The following is a 24,082-nucleotide window of genomic DNA, read 5'->3' on the forward strand; positions in this document are numbered from 1 at the left end:
CCCGCGTATCATATGCGACAAGACAAGGGGCTGCCAGAAGCAGCACATAAAACCCTTTTAGGCGCTGCACACAAGGGGTGGTATATGAGATAACCCTAAGCTGTGGCAAGTTCTACATCGAACAAACGGGAAGTTGCGTCTATGATATATTGAGGAAGCGGGCTAATAGCTTAGGCAAAAGAGATCACGCTCATCTTCCTGCGCACTTTAACGCCTGCGGATGGGAACCATGGTTTTGGCAAGCAGTGATTCTCAGTAAGAGTAGCAAACAAACAGCTAGAGAGCTCTTGAAAGGATTCTTTTTATCAAAAATAAAGGGTCTAATTGTATCACCGAGACATATATAAGGTATTCGACAGAAATGCGTTTTTTCGATAGCATATTACCTTGACCATGTCGCTGTACATCATTGGTTGGCTGTGCACGCACGCTCGGAAATGTCTTCTTCTTTCCTGGATGTTTCTTAGACTGTTATTAAACATTTGGTAGTTGGCGCTGCTCTTTCTTCTCTCCTGCTCCTCTCGTTTCACCAAATGTCTTTTTGCACCTCAGTCATCTGCACTAAGTAAGCACCAACTTGCCCAAAAACAAGTCCTTTTGGAATACCTTTTGCTAGTTGTTTTGAAGACACAAGATTTTGAGAGATGCAAGTATTTTCACTTCCCTTTGAGACTTGCGCCTTTTACTGTAGTTGGGGAACCGGACCCTCGGGTGTTCAGCCACTCCAAGTCGGCATGAGACTTCGCTATGGCAATGTTTACCGACCCCCCCTACCCCCTTGTTTTTTTTGTTTTTTCTCGCTATGTCTTTTGGTACAGAAAAAGAAAGGGGGGCAAATAAATCAGCTCGACACCCCCCTTCCATCTTATTGTTGCAAAAATATCTCAGATTCAGAATACTTGAACTTGTCAGGTATGGATTGGCATCGACATGACAACCTCCCCATTTACGAAACAGTAACTTGGCATGAGTTGATATGGTTTTATTTTTCATAACTGCATCGGGAATAGTTTTACTGCATCAAACCACAAACAAAAAAAAGAGAGAGATTCGTAATGCTCTTCAGTGCTGGCTCCTTCCCTATTGTGCAAGCAATGAAGCAATAGTGAGCATAAGTGCAGACTAAAATAATGTTTGTTATAATTGCAATATTCATGTACTATATAAGTGTAATAAAAATGAGTCAAATTTGAAAATTTTAAAGTAAAATATTTCAGTATTACATGCTGCTTTTAGACCTTGAAATACCTGTGAACAGGTGCTGGAAAGTCCTTGAATATTCTTGAATTTTTGCTTTGGAAACCTGTTTGAACCCTGTAGTCACCTTCAGTGTTACTATCAGCCTTACTGAGATTCACGTTTATACTCAAGTCTACTCACTGGTATTCAAAGCAGTGTTGTTCATACACTGTTTCAATAGTTATCGATTAGAGACGTGAATTATGTAGGGAGGTGTCTTGATCTCTCCCCCCCCCCCCCTTCCTCCAACTCCTCCAGGGAATATATCTTGATTATTAGATATCTTATGCTGTCATATCTTCCAAAAAAAAATAATTTTACTGGTTTGGAAGCACTCAGAACTCGTTTTTGAATATACTATGTCAAACGGCCCCAAGAAGAGCACCGATTACGTGAGACATTGGCATTAAAGAGCATTGACACCACGGTTGAAGAAGTGAATTGCTGGCTGACAGACTCATGAGTTGACCCACTGTCAGACTCAGATCAAGCCGTGAGTCCGGTTGGAGAAAATTTCCGTGAGTGTTAGTACGAGCGAGTGCTGCTCAGGAAAATTTCAGTGAGTCTGAGTCCGAGTGAGTATAAAGCGCAAAATATATTTCTTGAGTGTGTCTCAGTGAACTCCACAAGTTTTGCCGACCTATGGTCCACCCTGCAGCTTCGTGACACGTAACCCTTTCTAAGAACAAAAGATGGGAATTTTAAGGGCTCGGTTCTTTGCTTGATGTAGCCAAGCGAAGTATAGAGGCTGTCAACTGTACTGTTTAAATTGTATTGTAGTGATTAAGGTATAAATGTCAAGAAAGTAAAATGGCAAAAAGACAACTTGGCACCAGCAGGGACAGAATGTGCAACTTTTGGATAACAAGCCCGATGCTTCACCAAAAGATTTGCAGCAGTGGTCATTGCCTTGACAAGCATTCAAGCCTGGGAAAAAATGGCACTGCCTGACACTTTAAGGTTTGCTTTCACATAAGCCCGAGGACAAAAGGACAACCGACAAAAGAACAACCGTAGCCATAGCTCACTCGCTACGGTAGCACTGTTAAAACAGTACAATTAACATCTCCTCCACCTTCCTTGGCTTCATTTCCTGTTGGGTTTTCATTAGCGTGATTCTATCTGTGCCTAATATTGAAACTGGTCCAACTCTGTGACAGGAGGGGGGGGACCGCTTCTGCTGGATATGCCACCGAGAACCGTCGACGCTGTGGTGCGTCACGTGTCCGCGCAGCTACCACGCCTCGTGCGTCAACCTCAAATTCAAGAACCTTACCGACTGGGTCTGCCCCGAATGTGTGCGCATCATGGCGGCCGAGAACGTGGACACGCGCTCTCCTTCTCTCTCCTTCCTCACAGTGGACGAGTTCTGCAGCCTGCTTCAGTTTGCCGTTCAGAGACTTAAGAAGCACACTGTAAGTAGTTACATCGATGCAGACGTGATTGACAGGACAATTTGTTAGCTTAGACAACTGAAGAAAAGTTGCGGCTTGCTTTAGCATAGAATTCACCCTTATATTTCTGTCATGCACCTCGGTTAACCTTGGAAAACCAAAATCCGTAGCTATTTGGAGCTCATAAGCTGTCATTTAAGTGCTCTGACGGCTAGCGGTGGCTTTTGCATGGGAACATTGGCCTTAGCAAGCAGCACCTGTTGCTGCACGTTAGGTGTTAACACGAGTGAAAAGAAATTACCTATTTCTTTAGCGTTTAAACACTTCACCTCTTTGCGCCGGTACAAATGACCGTATCTTCACTAGTGTGTATATAGCCTATTACATGTGGTTGGAACATTGTATGGAGCGTAGTAATTACAGATACCAGCAAAAAGCAGTGAAACAAATGGCTTATTGGCAAGGTATAGTGCTCCTGCATTGAATGTCAACATCTGAATGTTGCGCAAGGTATCCGCGTCGTGTTGTTACGAATAATGGCCACTAGAAATTATGTTGACTTAGCTGTATGGGCTCGAGCCAAAATAATACCACTGGGACAGAATGTGGTGAAAATGAAAGTATGTGCATTACTTGGGCCTAAGTTGTTGTGTTTCAATATGTGAGTGCCATAGCTTACTATGCGCATGAATAAATTTTTAAAGGGTTACAATTCAACAACCTAATTTAGCATGGTAGCTTTATGAAGTTCTCAAGATTCTTTGTTGTTGTTTGTTGTACCACTGTAGAAGAAAAAAAAAAAAGATTAGAATGGCTACCAAGACCAAACTTTGCTCTTATTGACCTGTGATAAGTTTAATTATCTGCCAGATATTTCAAGAAGCCAAAGCTGTTCGAGGGAGATACTGAAACTTTAAAAACATGGGGCGTGCCTGTTCTGCACTCATTGAATGAAATGTGACTGAGAAATATTCAATTAGAGCACCCTCATATCTCAAAAGTGCAATGTTATGCTGCTACACATCTGCTCGATGAAGTATTTTGAACGCCAATCTGCACAAGCATTAATGCCACAGGCACACTGATCTTACACAAAGCGGGGGTCACAGAAACATGTGTGCTCCAATTCACTTGGCCTAAGTTTACTCATACTATGACCCCTGTATTCAGAAACACTGCTCGACTTGAACTTGACTTTCCACCGACTTCAATGCAGCACAAACGCGTTTGGAATGCACTGTCTTTAGGGGGTGCCAAGGCAGCACAAATGCACAGATGTATTTCAAACGCGCTGCATATAAGGCGGTTTCAAGCCGAATTCAAGACAAGGAGCGTTTCTGAATACAGGAGTGAGAATAGGTAATAAGGATGTACAGCAACTGCTTGCTGTATATTTGGATTGTGTGCACTGATCAGTTCAGCTCTGAAGATCAAGCTTTTGTCTTATTTGTGATGTCAGCTAGGGACACTGCAAACAGTTGCAGGTATATGCACTGTGCATATGCCTGCAACTGTTTTGAGATGCCATTATGATTTTAGGCAGCTTTAAAGAGCTTAATGGAGGGACATACATACATACATACATACATACATACACACACACACACATACATACATACACGCCGTAAAATTGAAGGGCTCCAATGTTGCAGACAGTTTCTTTGAAACGGTTGGGCATTACAGCAAAAGAGGATTTGTTATTGGAAAAATCTGTGTGCTCAGGCAAGCATCTAAAGTTGAGAGCTACCTGGTCGCACCATGTTCTTTGAAGAATGCCCGACCATTCTATTGTGGGGCTCGGAAAGTTTCGAGCGTCCGTTGGCGAACGAATGCTTAGAAAGCCGCAAGCCTAACCCCCTCGTTTCAATCCATGTTTTCTAAGGTTCGAGCAGTTTAGAAACGTGTTTTTGTTGTTGCAGCACGAAGCATTCTTGAAGCCTGTCTGCACAAAGACGTACACAGCGTACACGGATTATGTCAGTAACCCCTTTGACCTCAGCATACTTGAAAAGGTGAGCGCAGCTGCTGCATTGAGCAGTAGCAATATTCTTCTCATTCGGGGCTGTCTGTCCTTTCTGTTTCATTATTTAAAACTATTTTTGAACTCTTGTAACTTGCAGAATGTGAGGTGGAAGCATTATGGCTGTACAGAAGCCTTTCTCAGCGACGCCCGATGGATTTATCACAACTGTATTGTATTTAACGGATGTAAGTTGCACATTTCGTTTTCCTCTTTCCTTCCTCCCACCGTACAGCAGCTTTTTAGGTGAAGTGTTGTGCTGCTAAGGTTGAGAGCGCAAGTTAAGTTCTTCGTCACAGCGACCACACTTCAATGCAAGAGCACCAGTGTAGTCAGATGGAGTTGCAAATAAGAAACCCCAGGTCGTAAAAATTTATCTGAAGTCACCCAGTATGGGTTGTTCATGTTTATGTATATCGTCACATAATTGGGACGTTGACGAAGACAGTGGTCAGTGTTTCCAAGATTAAACTCTTTATTTGACTGAACTTGTGGCCAGTGAACCGAAAATCAGATTACAGCTGTACGCACTGACACTGATAGCGGCGAACTGAGTGTCAGCCGTTGATCAATTTATCATCGTTGAGACGCGCCGTGTTTTATACACATGTGTCGAGCTTTCCAGCCTTGTCACTGGTGGTTGCGCAGGCCCTGGAATAATCTAGACTGTTTGTGGCGTCCTGTGTCGCACAGTCTCAACAAAATGATCTACTACGAACGAGAAGCTCCTCGAACACTGAAGCGCAACATGCGCCAAGTATTGCGCACGGTGTTTGTGGGTTTAAGCTGAGCACATCAAAGTAACACGCATGACAATATCATGGTTTTCGTGTGTGAAACCGAGAAAGTCAAGCTTTTGTTGAGTGTATTTGCGAAAGAAAGAGAGAGAAATCGTGAACATGTTGAGTGGCTTCAGTATGAAATGGAACGAAGACAGTGGCAAAAAAGAGGCACACACTCCAATACTCTCTAACCACTAACTTTATTAGCAGAAAAATGCATATCTAAAAAGCATTACCTGTACTATGTAAACACGTGCCAATGACTTTATCAGAGGATAACTGCAAGAGATGAGAGGGGTGGACCAACCAATCAACAATTTGCATCTACTGACAAAACCACACAAAAAAAAAATTTATCTGTCATGCAGGACTATCGAAGGCATGCTAAAAGCAACTGGTGCCTTTTTTGGTGTGTGTGTTCTGTGGTAGCCGAATTCATATAAGCAAAAACACTCAATTATAGGTAGTTGACATAATCGTATGCAGCTTTTTTTTTTGCTTTTTTCAATATTTTAGTGGCAAATGATTCTCACCTGCTATTACTGTCTAAGTGTAAATGAAGAGCATAGGACAGGCCAAGTCATTCTGATATCTATCGAAGCTCGGCCTCACTAGATGTGTAAGAGACACGTAGTGATGCTAAAGCCTGGATGAATGTATTCCGGCAAGTTTAGCAAACTGTCAAAAGCATTCGTCTTTAGAGATGGACACACGGTCATGCTTCACTTTTCAGATAACCATAGGCTTTCCATGAGTGCCAAGACACTGATGAAGGTGTGTAAGCAGGAGATGGAAGAGATTGAACTGTGTCCAGACTGCTACAGGAGCGTCAATACTCAGGAGTCGTGGTTCACAGAACCATGTGTAAGTGTTTATTTGTTTCAATTATTATAATGAAGAAGATGTAGCTTCAACTGCAGCAAGAAAAATAAAAAATTTTCTAAGTGGTCACAGTTTCTAGTGCCCTTCCCCACAGCATCTGTCATCATAGACGTGTGCACAAGGAGGGCTGGGGATGTGGCCTCCCCTCCAGTGACCTAAGAGGGGCAGGCACAGTCAGCCCTACACACTGACATAGTAGGGAAGTGGGTGCTGGAACTCAGCAGGGGATCTTGTCTCTTCCTGAAGGGGAAGCCTGTGCACGCCTACGTCAGTCATAATGATAAGGTTTTGGGATAGAGAACTTGAGCAATTATTATTATTAATTCCATTCCGTGGACAAACGAGCATATCGTCGTTCGTCCACGCTCTTGCTGACCTATGACACAAGGTGTTCCACCATAAGCATATTCTTTTTGTTGCTGAGCTGAGTGCTCAGTAAGCAAGTGCTGTTTTGAGCATTCTTGTCATGATTTTTTCTTTTTTTCATTCCTCTCTTGTTTTTCTTTCAGTGCCACGGTTTGTTTCTTTTGTTTTCTTTTTTTTATCCATGTATTTGCTCATCGGCATTTTCACCTGCAATACTTTGTGTTTTTTGTATTGTACTGTTTCCAGTACTTCACATGCTGTAAATACTGTTCAAGACAGATCTCTTAATTTTGTTTTTCCTTTTTCTACAATGGGTATTCACAGTTTGTTACTTTTGTCTCTTTTAGCTTTTTGTACAACCCACTCCTGCTAATGGATTGCAAAGCAAGCTGGCAGAAATAAATAAATGGATAGATAAATTCTACTTTAAAAATTTACAAACAATTCTATCATGGATCAAGATTGAACTAAATGAGCTGCATACTTTGCCACAGGTATCCTGGATTGGTGACATTTCCCTTTTTTTTTTTGCATTTGAATAATTAATGTTTTCATCATCATTAGTCTTTCCGAAGCGGCTATCTTGTTTTTCAAGTTGGGAGACTGGAACTTGAACACAAAGTAAATTAAGAGGGCAAAAGTATGAACATGAGGTGGATTAATAGCCTGCAAGTAGGAACAATAAGTGAACATAAAAGTGAAAAGTGGTGGCCTCCCCTTCTTTTTTTTTTTTTTTTTAGGGGGCCAGGCTGTCGTATGTCGTTGTCGTTGCTTGACGTAACGCCGGAAAAACCACATGTAGCATAGCCATCTGTAGCATGTTGAGCGTGCGCTCGGGCCAATGAAAAGTCCTCTTCCTCTTGTTCTTCGAGTGCCTTGATGATGATATCAAGTGTGGAGCACTTTAGGCACCTGTGCTGCCGTCGCTCAGTGTAATGCAAGCAGAACCACTTATAAAAGTTGGAAAAGAGAAAGCAAGCGAGAAATAAAAACAGAGAAAGGGGAAAAGAAATTAGAAAACACAAAACATTGCAAACGAGAACAAGACAGAAAGAAAAGAAAGAGAGAACCGAAGAAGACTGCCCTGTTTCGCACCTTCTTCGGGCTTGGCCCCACTAGTGCGAAGCTGCTTTAAGTTTTTATCTCTTCATTTGGTTATTTGCTCTTGTTGCTGTATACGCAGGTAAGAAATTGCCTATCACAATTCGTGTGGTTTTCACACTTGGCTGGTTTCCTTATTTTTGTAGACAGACTTTACTCGCCTGATACCTCATATGAACAATATTCGTGTGAGGTCATATGCGGCTACACAAGGTCCAAGTCGTTCCAAGAGTGTTCGGCACAGAACAGCCAAAACAAAGGCACGTGTACGAGAAGTACTGCGTCTTCGTCTGCCTCTTTCATGCTGGCAGATGAAGCGCGTGGCATTGCCTCTCCTCCCGAAAGAGCATCGCCTCGATGCGAAACGATGTGCTTGAAGTAAACAAACGAAAACCCGATGTCCGGAAAAGCATGAGTGTCGCAATGTGTGGTACGGTTTTAACCGTGTGCGCAATCTCGGGCCGTGGCTGTGGGCATCGTGGTGGTTGGCTGCCGTCCGGAAGGACTTCCCGAGTTGAGCTTTATAGACGTTGCCTTTGTTTAGAATGCGATATTTTATTGGTGGAGGTGCGGGGAATATGAATGCACGAATGTGCTACTTGACCGCACAAATCATTACCATATGCACTTGTGTGCTTTGTACGCTCAAGTAGCACATTTGTGCATTCGTTTTACCACCACACTTTTTTTTTCCAAGATATTTGTCGGGTGCGGCCCTTCCACAAAAGGGAGAAATCATTGTGCAATTTTCGAACCATGTATGGAAAAACGTATTGAATCTTGCCGTGTGTACCCAGTGATTAGATATCTGGCATCTAGCTGCGGACATCTTGGTTAGATGTCATCATCGGTATTGCTGTTCAGGCTTGGCTTGTTGCCGCTGCTCGGGTCATCTGCACGTTAACGTGTCCAATCATCCTCAGTGCCGATTGGAAATCCTTTTGACCATAAAACTTCTTACAGTAATGTCCGTGGACACCTCATGCCAGCTATTGCCATCTGGTGGCTCCCACAAAATGTGCCGTATGCAATACGCGACTACGCTGCTGTTTGTATTTTTTTCCCTCTCGCACTGCCAAGTTGGGGGGAGCGACCGTTAACCAAGTGCGGCCCGGGGTCAAGTAATTCTATTTTTTTATTGAATGCGACTCACAAAAACTGACAGCTCATCTAATTAACCTCTGGAGATTATACTCAATTTTTCTTCATCTCATATTCAGAGAAGACCTCATGTTCTGGTTTGGGCAAAATTGAAAGGATTTCCCTATTGGCCAGCAAAGGTACGTACCGCATGTGGCTAGTATTTAGTTTGATTTTGTCTAAGGTTGAGAGCACAAACAGAGCCTTTTTTTTTTTCTCAAGCTTTGTTGTGATGCTAGATATTGTTACCGTTTCTGAATTGTGTGCATTGTCTTATTTTAGGTTCTTTCCTGAGAGGTTCAATAGCTGTGACTGCAGCATTGCTATGTTGAAACCGCGAAATACTCATACTATAGAACAAGCAGTTGTCATTGCCAATCCCAGATACGCTGCGACATGGCATGGTTATATCGAGCACTTACGCATCGCAGTTTTTATACTAAAAAATCTATGTTCGTTTGAATCTATTGTACTGTACTTGATGCAAAGTTGAGAAATATATATACAGTATTTATTTGAATCTAGGCTGACCCCCGACCCAAGCCAACCCCCAAAAGTCCAAAGCCCAGAAGAAAAAAAAAAACTTACTTCGAATGTAGGCTGAACGAAACAGTGAAGACATCCTTTACAAACAGAAAACATTTTTTCAACAAGATGAGAAACAAAGCAGTTGGTTCATGATGCAAATAGCACTAAAAGCGTACAGCCACTAGATTATCCTGTTGCACGTGTTTTCTTTGTCATTGTTTTTTTCGCACTGCTTCTAGTTCTTTGCATCATAAGATGCTGCACTCATTGCGAGTCGCCGTCACTGCTTCCCTCGTCGCCAACTTATTTTTCGCTGTCTTCAAACATTGCGCAATCCTTGGCGCCATCAAGCGCATTGAATATGCCAATCTTAAAAGAGCGTACAATCCAAGTTCCCGGGTTGTGGCCTCACGCTGCAGCTCTTCCTGCGACGCACATTTTTTTCGTCCACTCCAAGGTCCCGCACGGCTTGAGCATCGGACGACTATGCTGCTTGGACAACTTACCTTTTATAAGTGGCACTATATGGACACCACCTGTATGGCACCACTAAGCTACACTTCATACAGACCACTCAAAGTGCGTCGCAAAATGACAGACGGCTCACCTGAATAGCAGATCAAATGGCGGCTTCACGTATCTACTTTAGCCAGGTGTGTTGGCTTGGCTACTGACCGCTATAATACCATCTAGGTGGTGCTAGTTCTGCACCACTTTTCCCAATGAAAAATGCCACATTTTTCAAAATCTTCGAATCTAAGCCAACCCTGGAGGTTGATGCAAAGAAATTTAAAAAGAACTATCGGCCTGGATTCAAATAAATAAGGTGTATGTATGTATGTGTGTGTGTGTGTGTGTGTGTATATATATATATATATATATATATATATATATATATATATATATATTGTGGTGAAGCCTTCGAACAGTGGGTCGTACTCTCCAGCGCCTTCTAGTGGGTTGCCCTTTTTAGCAAGAAGAAGAGCAGCTCGTGCAGAGAGTCGGTACCCGCATTGACTGTCACTGTCAAGCATCGTCGACAACCATCCGCCAATAAACGTCTCAACAATTTGGTGGAGAGTGCTGGGTCCTTCTAACACCTTCAGTTAGCATTTGATGCCCCTGGAGCTACGATCCCGCACCGTGCCTTCTACCATGCACCAAGACGCCGCACAGCAAACGCTTCCTCTAGAGGGTGAACTAGAGGGTGACCAGGAAAACTAGTCGTCGCAGTCCACGAGGCAAGAACTGCGACGCTGTCGAACTGCGGAAGCCCTCAGGAAAGACCATCGAACGTGATAGACGTGCTTGTGGATGGTGTTCGTGCATCTGCCCTTGTAGATACGGGAGCCGCCGTATCCGTGATGGACGCAAAGCTTAGCCGATTACTGCGCAAAGTGACCACGCCACTTTCCGGGCTCTCCCTCCGTACAGCCAGCGCCCAAAGCATTCACCCTACAGCAATGTGTACAGCCCGCCTCATGATTCAGGACGTGATGTATGCCGTTGAATTCATCATAATTCCTTCATGCTCTCACGACGTCATCCAAGGATGGGATTTTCTCTCCCGCCACGACGCCGTCATTCATTGCGCACCAGCAGAAATAGAGCTAACACCATTCTCTTCTTTGACGCCGGCCGACAGTCCATCTACTGCAAGCAAATTACACATCAGGGACGACACGCAAGTGCCTGCAAACTCGTCCACGGCGGTGTCGGCATACTGTGCAAGTCTTTCAGACACCGCTGCACTCCTCTCACCATTTCATCGTGTTTTCACCAGAAAAGGTTTGCTGGTTCCTTTCGCGACCGTGCAAGTAACTCGCGGCAGCACCACTATTTTTGTTCTGAACTCATCCCCGTACAGTGTTACGTTGGTGCGAGGGGAATGTCTCGGCAGCGTGGAACCCATCGAAGACGCACAAGTCATGGATCAACCTGATGACACGCACTGCCGAAGTTCCAATACGCTTAGTGCTGTTTCTACATCTGTTTCATCATCCGCTGATGTATTTGGTCCTTCCATTGCTGACAACCTTACGCCGGTCCAGCGCTCCCAGCTTCTGGCCCTGTTGGAAGAATTCCGCTCTTCTTTCGATGTCTCTCAACCTTCTCTCGGCCGCACATCCACTGTTACGCATCGCATTGACACAGGCGCACAACCACCACTACGGCAACGTCCATATCGCGTATCTCCCACAGAACGGCGTGTAATCAACGAGCAAGTGGACGACATGCTACGCCGCGATGTTATTCGACCCTCTAACAGCCCCTGGGCATCTCCTGTCATTCTCGTCGCGAAGAAGGACGGTTCTGTGCGGTTCTGTGTGGACTACCGACGTCTCAACAAGATCACTCGTAAGGACGTGTACCCACTACCGCGTGTGGATGACGCGATGGACAGCCTGCAAGGAGCCGAATTTTTTTTCATCTCTAGATTTGCGCTCAGAGTACTGGCAAGTACCTATGGCTGAGGACGCTCGACCGAAGACCGCTTTCGTCACTCCCGACGGTTTGTACGAATTTAACGTCATGCCGTTTGGGCTGTGCAATGCGCCTGCCACCTTTGAGCGCATGATGGATACCGTCCTGCGTGACCTGAAATGGCACACGTGCCTGTGCTACCTCGATGACGTCGTCGTTTTCGCTCCGGACTTCTCAACGCACCTTCAACGCCTGCGGCATGTTTTAACGCGCCTGAGTGACGCCAGTCTGCAACTGAACCTGAAGAAGTGCCGATTTGCAGCTCGGCAGTTGACAATACTCGGCTACGTCGTGTCCAAGGACGGAATTCTCCCCGATCCAGCCAAGCTTCGGGCCGTGACCGAGTTCCCCAAGCCGACATCCATCAAGGAACTGCGCAGTTTCTTAGGACTGTGTTCCTACTTTCGGCGCTTCATCCGAAACTTCGCGTCTATCGCATCGCCGCTGACAAAACTCCTCGGTAGTAACGGGCCTCTCCATTCGTGGTCATCACAGTGTGACGACGCATTCACAACGCTCCGTCGTTTACTGACGTCGCCTCCCATACTCCGCCACTACGACCCTACTGCCCCTACAGAGGTACACACGGACGCCAGTGGTGTAGGTCTCGGCGCTGTTCTTGCGCAGCGCAAACCAGGGTTCCCGGAATATGTCGTGGCGTATGCAAGCCGTACGCTTACAAAAGCCGAGACTAATTACACCGTCACTGAGAAAGAATGTCTGGCAATCGTGTGGGCCCTTACCAAGTTCCGACCTTATTTATATGGTCGCCCATTTGATGTAGTCACCGACCATCACGCACTATGCTGGTTGTCCTCATTGAAAGATCCCTCAGGCCGTCTCGCCCGGTGGGCACTTCGCCTGCAAGACTACGACATCCGCGTGCTGTACCGCAACGGAAGGCAACATGCTGACGCCGACGCCCTGTCGCGCTCTCCCTTGCCTGACGACAATGCCCACGACTCAGCGTCTCACCTTGCCGTTTCTTCCATCAGCATTCATGCCGTTGCTACTGAACAGCGCAAAGATCAATGGATTGCCTCACTGATAGACTTGCTGACTGATCCATCCACTCCATCCACTCGCGCGTTGCGTCGTCAAGCCCACCATTTCGCCGTTCGCGATGACCTTCTCCACCGACGCAATTACAGCGGTGACGGCCGCCAGTGGCTACTAGTCGTACCCCGCAGTCTGCGCTCTGACATATGCGAATTCTTTCATACTGATCCGCAATGTGCGCACTCCGGCGTATCGAAGACTTACCAGCGCATTCGCCAACGGTACTTTTGGCGCGGCATGTACCGCTATGTGCAGAAATTCGTTCGCTCCTGCATAGAATGTCAGCGCCGCAAAACTTCAACGCACCTGTCGCCGGTAGGTCTGCAACCTCTACCCTGCCCTGCCAGGCCGTTTGGGCGCGTTGGCATTGATTTGTATGGGCCACTTCCACTAACGTCGGCCGGTAACCGCTGGGCCATTGTTGCTGTGGACCAGCTCACGCGATACGCCGAAACTGCCGCTCTCCCCGCGGCTACAGCGAGCGATGTGGCCTCCTTCCTGCTCCAACGATTCATGCTGCGACACGGTCCACCTCAGGAACTGCTCAGTGATCGAGGCTGCGTCTTCCTGTCTGAAGTCGTCGAAGCCATTCTCAAAGAGTGCAACGTTGTTCACCGCAAAACTGCTGCTTACCACCCGCAGACGAATGGCCTTACTGAACGCTTCAACCGTACGCTCGGCGACATGCTCTCCAAGTACGTCGCCGCCGATCACACAAATTGGGATTCCATTCTACCCTTCGTCACCTACGCATATAACACCGCCCCTCAGAGCACTACTGGCTTTTCACCTTTCTTTTTATTATATGGAAGGCACCCGTCGCACACCATCGACACTATACTTCCGTACAAGCCAGATCCGTCAGAGTGGGCGCCTATTTCTGCTACAGCCAAGCTTGCTGAAGAGTGTCGAGAGCTCGCAAGGACCTTTACAGCGCATGATCAAGAGCGGCAAAAAGGCATTCGCGCTGACACCAGCACAACTGCGCCCATGTTCCTCCCTGGAGCGCTCGTCTGGCTCTCGATCCCTACCACTTCAACTGGCCTATATTCAAAACTATTGCCCAAATACGAAGGCCCCTACCGTGTCGTCGAACGCACTTCCCCTGTAAATTACTTGATCGAACCCATCGAACCATCTTCGGACATGCGCCGTCGAGGGCGCGACATTGTCAACGTGGAGCGCCTCAAAGCCTACCACGACCCGCTCATAGTAACCAGCTGCTAGGTCGCCAGGCGGCTCCCTCTTCGTACCCGGGGTAGTTGTGGTGAAGCCTTCGAACAGTGGGTCGTACTCTCCAGCGCCTTCTAGTGGGTTGCCCTTTTTAGCAAGAAGAAGAGCAGCTCGTGCAGAGAGTCGGTACCCGCATTGACTGTCACTGTCAAGCATCGTCGACAACCGTCCGCCAATAAACGTCTCAACAATATATATATATATATATTCTAACAGGCGAATTCAAGTTATACTTTTATTGACTAGACAGTTTTATGTTTGAAGCTTCAAAGGGAACTTCTTTTCCTTCTGTTTTTATATTCTGTTTTTGTTATAACCATGTTTAAATGAAGTTTTTTAAGTGCCGATAGTTTTGCTAGCCTTGTACCATGTTAACTATCCTTGTATATAAATTGTCAGTGTATTAATTTCAGGTAATGCGCCTTCAAGATGGTAATGTTGATGCAAGGTTTTTTGGTGCCCATGATAGGTGAGTACTCACTCTCACTCTTTGATACCTGCTAGAGTTCTGTGAGAACTTTGAGAGAAGCAAGGCTGCTTTTACAGCCAATATATATATACTTCAGTAACACCCCGATTCAGAAGCTGTGTTAATCCCCAGTTTTTGGGTTTGATAATTGGCTGTAGTGGATACGTGTCAGTGTTATCAAAGACATGAATACTTTTAGGCTGCTATTTAATTCACTGCATTTGATTTAGGTAGCATTTTTTGACACATTTCAAGACTCTTTATGTGTAGATATTATGTATTGTGTAGAGTACTTATGTGACTCTATGTGTAAACTCGCTGCAGAGCCTGTCAACTCACAAAGTCCTTCATTTATTGGAAGTCCCGCATTAAAATACATTTCCTTGAAACTTGCATGATTTTGTGTGACGAGTTGTAGGCTATTATGTTTGTTATTAGATGCGAACCAGCTCTTTGACTAGCCTGTGTAACGCTGTTTGTCCGTGTCTCCGGGTCAACACCCCGCACCGCGCTTCCTTTGCCGCAGGTTTTGGGCCGGTGCCAAGTAGGTCACACCTTCCCTCGCAGTGCGCGGTAACATCACTCTCCCTCGCCTGTCGCGCGCTCGCCGTGTGTCACATTTCTCTCGCTTCACCCTTTCTACCGCTAGCAACGTTCGAGGGCACATCCAGTGAACACTCTTTCGGCTCGCTTATCTGTGATGGAGAGGATGCCGAAAAGTGAAGCTCCTTCGCGTGCCGAAACATGCGCCAAAGCAATTTGGCCCAACCCAGCCGTTCGCCGACGTTGCGAGGGTTAGCAGAGCCAATTGTGTTCACGATTAGCGAAGTCGCGCCTGCAACACCGCCTAGGCGCGAGTTAGAGAAGCCGAACACAACCGTCGGCAGCGGAAGACCAATGGCACCGACGAGGCGTGAGTCAAAACTGCCGATCGCGTTTGTGCGCAACGCTGCTGTTTCATGTCCCATCAGGGTTTCTTTCAGGAAGATGTAGTTAATTTTATGTATTAGTGATGGAGTTTTAAGTGTCCTCATGCTTGGCGTAGCTCCCAGGGCTGTCAACACTGCAGTGAGAAAAAAGGTCATAGCCCGTGACTTCATGAGTAAGTATTTCAAGATTTTTTAGAGTGGCTGTGAAGAAGTTTTGCAGTGATGATGCAAGAAAAGATGAGTGGACTTAGAAGTGAATGGATCGATATTATTGGTACAGATCCATCTGAAAGAATGGTGCTAATTCAAACACGAACAAGGACAGTGCAAAAGTACAAGGATAATTGCACTCACAATGATGCGCAGGGACTTGATGTGTGTCAGTGCCCTATCACTCCTCTTTTCAGACGAGGAATACAGTTTCCTACAGCTATCGTAACGATTCATCCTTCTGCTTTTATCATCGGTATGGCATGCAGCTGCACTATCTTCCTTTACAACCCCTCCCCCCTCTGCCTAAGCTATACATTTGTGCATGCATAATGAAAGCTTTGTTGGCAGTCTGCACCTTTCCTCAGGGGATGTTTCTTTGGCTGGGTTTTTTTTTTTTTTTTTTCAGATGAATGTGGAAGTTGTACATTGTGGCATGCATTAAGGAGGGTGAAATAAAACAGATATGGCATGCTGAATACTGCCAATAGTTGCTGTGCAGAGAAACTAGGCCTACACATGCAGTGGTCTAATACATACCTGTTAACTCTCCTACTCTCGCGAATGTTGTCTTAAGTTTCATGGGAAACAAATTCTATTTACAAAAAGGTTTCGCTCTGCACTCTCCAATGTTTCTTTGGAAGCTTCCTGATAGTGATTGAAAGACCAGCAGCACGCAAAAGCGAACAGTGGCACTGTTGTTGGCTTCAGCTGCTGCTATCCGCTTTCATCCACTTGTCCAGCCGTGCTATTCAGTTTACTCTTGTGCAAGAGCCTTTAAAGGCACCCTTGTTTTTTCAACATTTTAACTAAAATGCTTGGCGATTTCAATAATTTAGACCCAATTTTTCAAATTCTGGCAGCACTAAAACCTAAACTCAGGCCAAACTATTTCGTCTTAGTTGGCAAAGCAGACAAAATCAAACTGAAGGACAGCATGAATGAATAATGAAACCGTGTTTATTCCGCATAGTAAACTAATGCACTGAGGGTGCTGCAGTGGAGAGGGAAAGAAGCACATGGCAGGAGCGTTGTGCCGTCACAGCACCGGGTTGTCGAAGTTGTCATGTCCTTTTAATTTCGTTTTCTAGCCCTAGCCCTGCTGCATTTTCGTCAAGACAGTTTTAGACATGCTGGCGGGGCTAAGAATGAACATGGTGCTATTCGTAGGCCACTGTCTACACAAGCATGTATCATAAAGAAGACACCTTTGCCGCTTACAGGGCATGGGTCCCCATGGCCCAGTGCTTTCTGCTCTCCAAGGAGTCCCCGACGGACATCAAGAATCGAAAGAAGGGCCTCCACAATGCCGTTGAGGAGCTGGAAATCTACATTCGGAAGTATCGCGAGAAGTTTGGCGAGTATCGCTACAGCGCGCCCCGAACACCACTGACGGCTGAAGACTTTCAATGCTCTCAGGCATCACCCCCGCCAATGAAACAGCAGCAGCAACAGGATCAACAGAAGGAGGCATGTACTCACTGTCGCTGCTTTTCAACGTGTTTAATGTATCGGTGCCATAGCAAAGCTTACACGCATTGCTTGAAGTTGGCTGGACGCATCGTGCTTTTGGCAATTTGAAACTTGGCTATAATGTATCGGTGCCATAGCAAAGCTTACACGCATTGCTTGAAGTTGGCTGGACGCATCGTGTTTTTGGCAATTTGAAACTTGGCTATCATGTTCTACTAAGTAATTTGAGTGTGATCTGGTACTCACACAACCAATCAAAAGACTTACAGGCCTTTCCATTGCCATGGTAGTGTGTGGGCATGCGTGTGTGTGTGCATGTGTGCATGCTTGCTTTCTTGCTTGCATGCACACACATAATTGTGTTTGTGCCAAATTGTGCAGAAGCACGGTAAGCTGGGCCAAATGGTAATGGTGTTTCTTATTCGTGTTTAGTCCTTTTTTGCAAGCTCCGCAGTGAACTGAAGTGCACTTTGATTACTTTACTAAGATGAGTTATGCAATAGCCTTACACCCAGTTCTCTTATATGCATATTATGTTCAAGATGCAAAAATGTCAAACAGGGTTTTTTTATCTCTGATAATGTGAGACAACTTTCACTTCAGTTTGCAGAGAGGGTTGGTTGCTAAAACCACCTGTAATAACATATAATACTATTATTTCATAAATGTTGGCAGCCACATTAGCCTTGCACTTTTGGTACACTATCACTGTATGCTTAGTATGCATAGATGACTCATTCTTATGTCATGCATGATGCAATCTGTGATAAATTTAGCATCTCGCTCAATTTTCTGAAAAGCATTGCTCAACATCGTGACTATTTTGTGAGCAAGAATTTGTGTGTTCCGTAAAATATCGAGCAAGCGCACCCACTGGAGCAAGCGCCCCCCTCCCCTTTTCGGGAGTGTCAATGACCGGTCCGGGACTGAGAATGCACGCCACTCCCAAATCTGGTCGGGTTATCCTTCTCTGCCGAGGGGGCGCTTGCTGGGCATTTTACGGTATACACTTGAAGCGCTTGCCAGTTCGCACTTATCCATAATTCGCATAATTATATGCCCCTAATGAGGGATATCTATGCGCTAACACAGCTTAAATTAGGAAAAGGGGGAGCCGTTAGCTTTGCAATCTTTTTTGCTTGACCTTTTTTTTGTAGGTTCCCGGTGGTATCATGCCAAGCCTTGGCGTTTCGTCACTTTGTTGATCAGGGTATAGTGAGGGCTGTACTGACATTTGGTTTTCTATTATTATTATTACTATCATTCTAGAAGGAGAGTGAAACATCAAGCAAGTCTCCGAAAATGGCAGAGGACAGTGAGCTTAGTTCAGGTGAGCGTGTTGCTTGTGCTATGCTTGTTAGAACTGTGTATCAGTGACTTTTGCCCTTTGGTACTTATGTTATTTTATCATTTTAGAACTGCTGTACCTAGTGTGTTTTTTTAAAGCAGCTTGTGTTTTGCATCATCTTACTGTTGGTTCCAGCCCTCCAAGGCACTGTGTGGTGCTGTTGTTGGGAAGCGTAATGTCCCTGCAAAACATGATGACAGAAGTCGCAGAGCAACTTGAGAAATAGTCATAGAGAAGCAGATGACCATTAAAGTTGTAGAAGGCCTGTCATGGAGCTCTGTTCATGTTTCTGTATTACACATCGTCAAAGAATCCCTGATTGAGTGAAGATTTCATAGCCTCCCCATTTCACGGGACAGGATTAGGTTGTTCCAGACGTTTTTGTTTTGGCCTAATGATGGGCTCAGGCCAGTGTTATATTTAGACAAAGTTTTGAAACAGGAATATAAGACTATATTAAAAGAAAAAAAAAAAGAGCATAGTTTCGTAAAAAAAGCTCCTTCTTCTTGATATTGTGAGGGTACTATCCCTGCCTTTAATGTCATTTTTTCCTTATGGCACACGTGCATCTCGCGAGTTGGTGTAGCTAGCGTACCCACCGCCATGCAAGGTACGGTGCTGCTCCTGCAGTAATGTTGCCCTGTCCCTGAGGTTAGGCACACACATGGGGAATGGAGACAACTCTTTTTTAGAAACTTGGCACGGTCATAAGCGGTCATCTGAAGCGGGAAATCCGCGGGAACTGTTATGCAGTTCAGTCTCACAGACTTGTGGTGTGTCGAACGTTCGTGATGGCGCATGTGTGGTACATTCTGTGTGTTAGGTGGTTTGTGGGGGCTGTATCGGCATTCTATTGAGTTATCGGGCATTACTGAACTAGTTATATGTAAGATTCAGCTGACAGGCCCATGGTTATCGAATTGCTGTGAATAAATGTCCATGTGTTTGTTACCCTACGGTGCACACTGTGTCCATTTATTTGGAGAGCTGTCATCAGACCTCGGAATGTAAACAAAACAGATATTTGTTTCCCTCAGCTCCATCATTGGATCCTCCTGAGAAGGACTTGCAAAGCGACACGAACAGCTCATTGAAAGACAAGTCCGCCGCTAGTCCGGCGAAGGACTCTCTGAGCAGCACGCCAAACTCGTCGAGGTACAAGTCCGTGACCAGTTCAGCGAGTTCAACTCCTTCGAGGGTAGAATTCAGGAAGGAGAGCGAGCTCATAACGCCGCTGCTAACGAGCAAGAAGGAGGGGTCGAAAAAGGAGAAGGGGGCACTACCGCCGCTTCCTGATGGTGCACCGCAGGGAATCTTCGAGGTCAGTTCCGAGCTGCCCGGAGAGCTGCAGATGAAAGTCTCCAAAGAGGACATGGAGGACATTCCAAAGAAGCTCAATCGCAAGTTCGAAATCTTGAACAGTGCAGTGAAGAAGATCGAGCGCTCCATCAGCACAGATGGCAGTGGTTCCACGCCGGTGAGTGAGTGCCGCCGATTGTCCTCCTTGTTGCAGAGATCATTCGAAAGTTGTTGATAGCTACACCTGTTTAGCACCACACTTACGAGAACGTCAGTCCAACCTATGGAATACAAGTTCTTTGGCCCAAAGAAGGACCACATTGAGCACCTATTTCTTTGTTGTGTCCCACTTTGGCTGGCTTTAATTTTCATTTTGGTGAACCACCATCCAATTTGACCTTATTGAAATAAGAAAGTTCTGGTTTCGGTTTCCTTGCTTCAAAAAACATTCAGTATCAGTAATTTTCTTCATGACTTAGATTTACGGGCATACAAGTCTGCTTGCTTCCTTATAACAATGAGAGCGCGGGTTCGTATCCCGGCTGCGGCGGCTGCATTTCCGATGGAGGCGGAAATGTTGTAGGCCCGTGTGCTCGGATTTGGGTGCACGTTAAAGAACCCCAGGTGGTCTAAATTTCCGGAGCCCTCCACTACGGCGTCTCTCATAATCATATAGTGGTTTTGGAACGTTAAACCCCACATATCAATCAATCAATCCTTATAACAATGGTTATAACTAATGACCATGAAAGTTTAGTTAATGGGACCTCTTACCAAATCCAGGCTTTTTAAAGCGTTAAGTGTTGCACATAGATATCTAGAGTGGCAACAGTCGGTGTCTGCTGTCAGAGGGAAATTATGTGCACCCCTTTAGGAGCAGCCCTCCCAGTCAGAAGAGATGGTTGTTCTAGCTGCCGCCTTTGAAGCACAGTTGCACGCAATGCAGAAATAGCCTGCAGCAACGTAAACAACTGTGACATTCTAGTGAATTGCAGAGTGCAAGAAAGGAATGTTACTGAAAATAAATACACCAAATAGCCAGAAAATAGAGTGGCATATAAGATTCAGAGAGAAACAACGTTGATAAGGTAAGGCATCTTGGTTACTTTAAGGGGAGCCCATTGTCCAGTGCTTCACTGGCTATTGCAGCTTGCCAGGCCTAGTCAAGGGTCGTCACTTGGCTTCCCAGGTTCGGTTCGAAGAGTCTCGCTTCCCACGACCAGATGTTGAGTCTGTCCTTAATTAACGGTGAGACAGCGTCATAGACGACGATGGAGGAGACCTTTACCCCGCGGAGGGAAGCAGGTTCAAGTCTAGGCACTCGTCGACGTAATGAGAGGAAACCATTACCACCAATGAGAGGAAACCATCATAATGAGAGGAAACCTTCTGGAAGGGTAGCCCATCGTCTTGCGAAATCACTTGCAAAGTTTCGCTCGCTCCTGTCTCTGCTTCAACCAAACTGTTCAAGAGTGGTTGTGGCATACTTACACGCCTCGGTGTTTTATATGCCAAACTCCTGGTTCGGTATGGTGACGGGCTACATCACTCATTCAAGTAAACATTCTAGTCTCATTTGGTTGACTGTGTTTTCGCAGCATATTGAAGCCACTCAATTCATACAAGGGGCTCAGTCAATGAGAAGCTTTTGTCTATGCTGGGAGAAACAACACGGTCGTGAATGCACATTGTGTGTAAGTAATCGAGATCTGTACGGACTTAGCATTGATGCAGGTGTATGTGTTTGTGGCTACCACATGTGTCTGAATAATGCAGTTGAACATTCTCAGCTCTTAGTGTTCGTGCGAGTACACTCGGTCAGGGGCCCTCTCATATCTGTACTTTAAAATCTGGCAGTGGACATACTCCATCACTATCGCTGCATTTATGATCACATTTATGCTCTGGACTGCCTTAATCTTTCTTATTGTTGTCACTCATTATCAAGCCTTTTGCTTCACTTGGCTACTCTTTATCATGTCATAAGCGTGACGAAAGTATATCACCTCCAACAGGTATGACTATATTGCACTACCAGGTAAATTGATTCTTATCACAATCTTCCTCAACAAAGGTGAAGGAACGCATCATTGAAATTTTCAGACTTTTCATTGAGCATGTTTAGAACAAAGAAATCTTTCTTAAAATTTGCACTTTTCTATCTGTTGCATTCAGCACTCATGCCAGACCATCACCAACGTGAAGTTGTTTTCTTCTTCTTCTTTTTTTTTTCTCCTGAAGTTGTTTTCTTTTTTTTTTTTTTCGTGAAGCACACTGTAGTGCTGACTTAGTGTTGAAAGCATCAGTTTTCGTCGCCCTACTCTAATGTTTTGGCAAAAAGCATCTTGGCCGTCAAGCCTTAAGAATCCTTAGCTGGTCATGAGCTCACTGGTAACTCCAAAGTAGGTAGGACATATGACTTTGTACACCATAATTTTGAATTAACCTTTATAGTTGGATTACAGCTTGAAATGTGAATCTTCTAAAGTATACTTCATTCTGGCTCCATTACGTAGGCTTTGAAGAAAGCCACAGTAAACTGTTTTCCTTAGTACTTTCAGGTCTCGTCGACATATACTTAATGAGGTTAGGTTTATATACGTTGGTAACTGCACATCACAAGCAGTGACATAAGTAAGCGAACACATCACTCAGCAAATACAATTGGAATAAAATATTGTGCCTGAACCAATGCATTAGTAAGTGTCATATGCAGCACTGCTGCCATGGTGCACCTGTCAGAGCAATACATTCTGCTCTAGCGCACTTGCTATTTTTCATACTATCGCAATAACAGTCAGTGCCTTCAGCAAATACAGTTTGTACCGTGTTAACGTTCATGGAGGTGTGTGATTTGGCATACTCTATTAGAATACACCTGTGATATGCAAATTTGTTTTACATTGAATAACCCCAGGACCGTTATTTTATATTCAAAGCATTGCCTAGCATTGCGTTTAGTGATTCCACGTTCAGGGCATGCTTGTTTTACCGCAGAGCTTGAAGCTCGGGCTTCATTTATTGTTCGAAGGTTGCCGAAAACGAGAAGAGCGGTGCCGATCGAATCGTGGCTTCGGCAACCGGCGGCATCCCAAAGAGCGGTCAGAGCCCGTCGTCGTGCGAGGTCTCGAGCACGACCGTCACGACAGACCAGGGTGAGGTGCCGTCCAGCCAGTTTGCCGCGAAAGAGGTGCCCTCCGCCGAAGAGCATCCTTTAGCTCCGGCTGATGATTTCCAAGAGAAGCTTAAAAAGACCATCCTTTCTATCAAGGAGAAGGTGGGTGACTCCTCTGGCTATTAATCGGAGCCGTGCTTCCTTCGTTCCACACGTTTGCCATTGAAGGCATGTGCTTTTTGGCAGCTTCATAGTGCTAGTCCGCGAAATTCCTTAACATCCAGTGTGCATAAGTGACATATTTCAAGTTATAATCTTTTCTTTTCTTTTTAATGCAAGAGCAATGTACAGAACTTCTTGAACTTTGCAGCTTATTGATAGCACTGAGCTTAACAAAGCTTTCTTTAAAACTGCGTGGAACACATTGTGGTATGAAACGCTTTAGGGCTTTGTTTCAACGTAGTTGAGTTTAAGACTGACATCGGTGTAATTACTGTCCACTGCGAATGAAAACCTCTATCGGAAGCTACCATTCACCGTTGTCTTGCTTTGTCTGGCTCTGTCCCATGCCTGCAGGTCTTGTAATTTCATCATACTGCTTGATATTCTGTCACCCTCCACTGCATTTTTCTTCTGTTGGTACATAGCCTGAAGCTCAAATAGAGCAACAGTTTTGTGTACAGTTGTGGGCAATATGAAAGTCAGCACTGAATTTGTGCTTAAGCAACGACTACACATGAGGAGTGCATAAGGATCGACCGAATTTGTGTGCAAGCATCATGAACACTCTTGTGCCTTTGAAAGGCGTTTAGCCACTGTGGCCTTTTGAAGGTAATTTCAGCGTTGTCTTTCGTACTGCTCAAGACTTCACTGTACATATTATTGCATGAGGGGCCTGTTTCTATTTCTTATCTTGATCCACACTGAACTATCAGCTACTCATATTTGTGTTGTTATTTATATAGTTCTTGTCCTTAGTGTCTTCTTCTCAAACTTCCTTATTATATTGTT

The 24,082-nt window shown here is 45.2% G+C and overlaps 1 protein-coding gene across 4 annotated transcripts in view; it reads left to right on the top strand.

Annotated features, from left to right (window-relative positions):
• Window positions 1-24,082, top strand: part of Zmynd8 (Zinc finger MYND-type containing 8) — a 40,080-nt gene that overhangs the window by 4,263 nt on the left and 11,735 nt on the right. For 2 of the 4 annotated variants that reach the window (XM_075895699.1, XM_075895700.1), the window contains exons 4-14: window positions 2,400-2,654; window positions 4,553-4,645; window positions 4,754-4,841; window positions 6,169-6,299; window positions 7,031-7,177; window positions 9,005-9,064; window positions 14,642-14,697; window positions 17,060-17,306; window positions 18,579-18,639; window positions 19,695-20,134; window positions 22,988-23,233. In XM_075895699.1, coding sequence (XP_075751814.1) covers window positions 2,400-2,654; window positions 4,553-4,645; window positions 4,754-4,841; window positions 6,169-6,299; window positions 7,031-7,177; window positions 9,005-9,064; window positions 14,642-14,697; window positions 17,060-17,306; window positions 18,579-18,639; window positions 19,695-20,134; window positions 22,988-23,233 — 1,824 coding nt within the window. The remainder of the gene's footprint in view (window positions 1-2,399; window positions 2,655-4,552; window positions 4,646-4,753; window positions 4,842-6,168; window positions 6,300-7,030; window positions 7,178-9,004; window positions 9,065-14,641; window positions 14,698-17,059; window positions 17,307-18,578; window positions 18,640-19,694; window positions 20,135-22,987; window positions 23,234-24,082) is intronic. The other 2 variants (XM_075895702.1, XM_075895701.1) reach the window with 2 other exon arrangements.

This window comes from Rhipicephalus microplus, chromosome 5 (assembly GCF_043290135.1).
Source record: "Rhipicephalus microplus isolate Deutch F79 chromosome 5, USDA_Rmic, whole genome shotgun sequence".
NCBI lineage: Eukaryota > Metazoa > Arthropoda > Arachnida > Ixodida > Ixodidae > Rhipicephalus > Rhipicephalus microplus.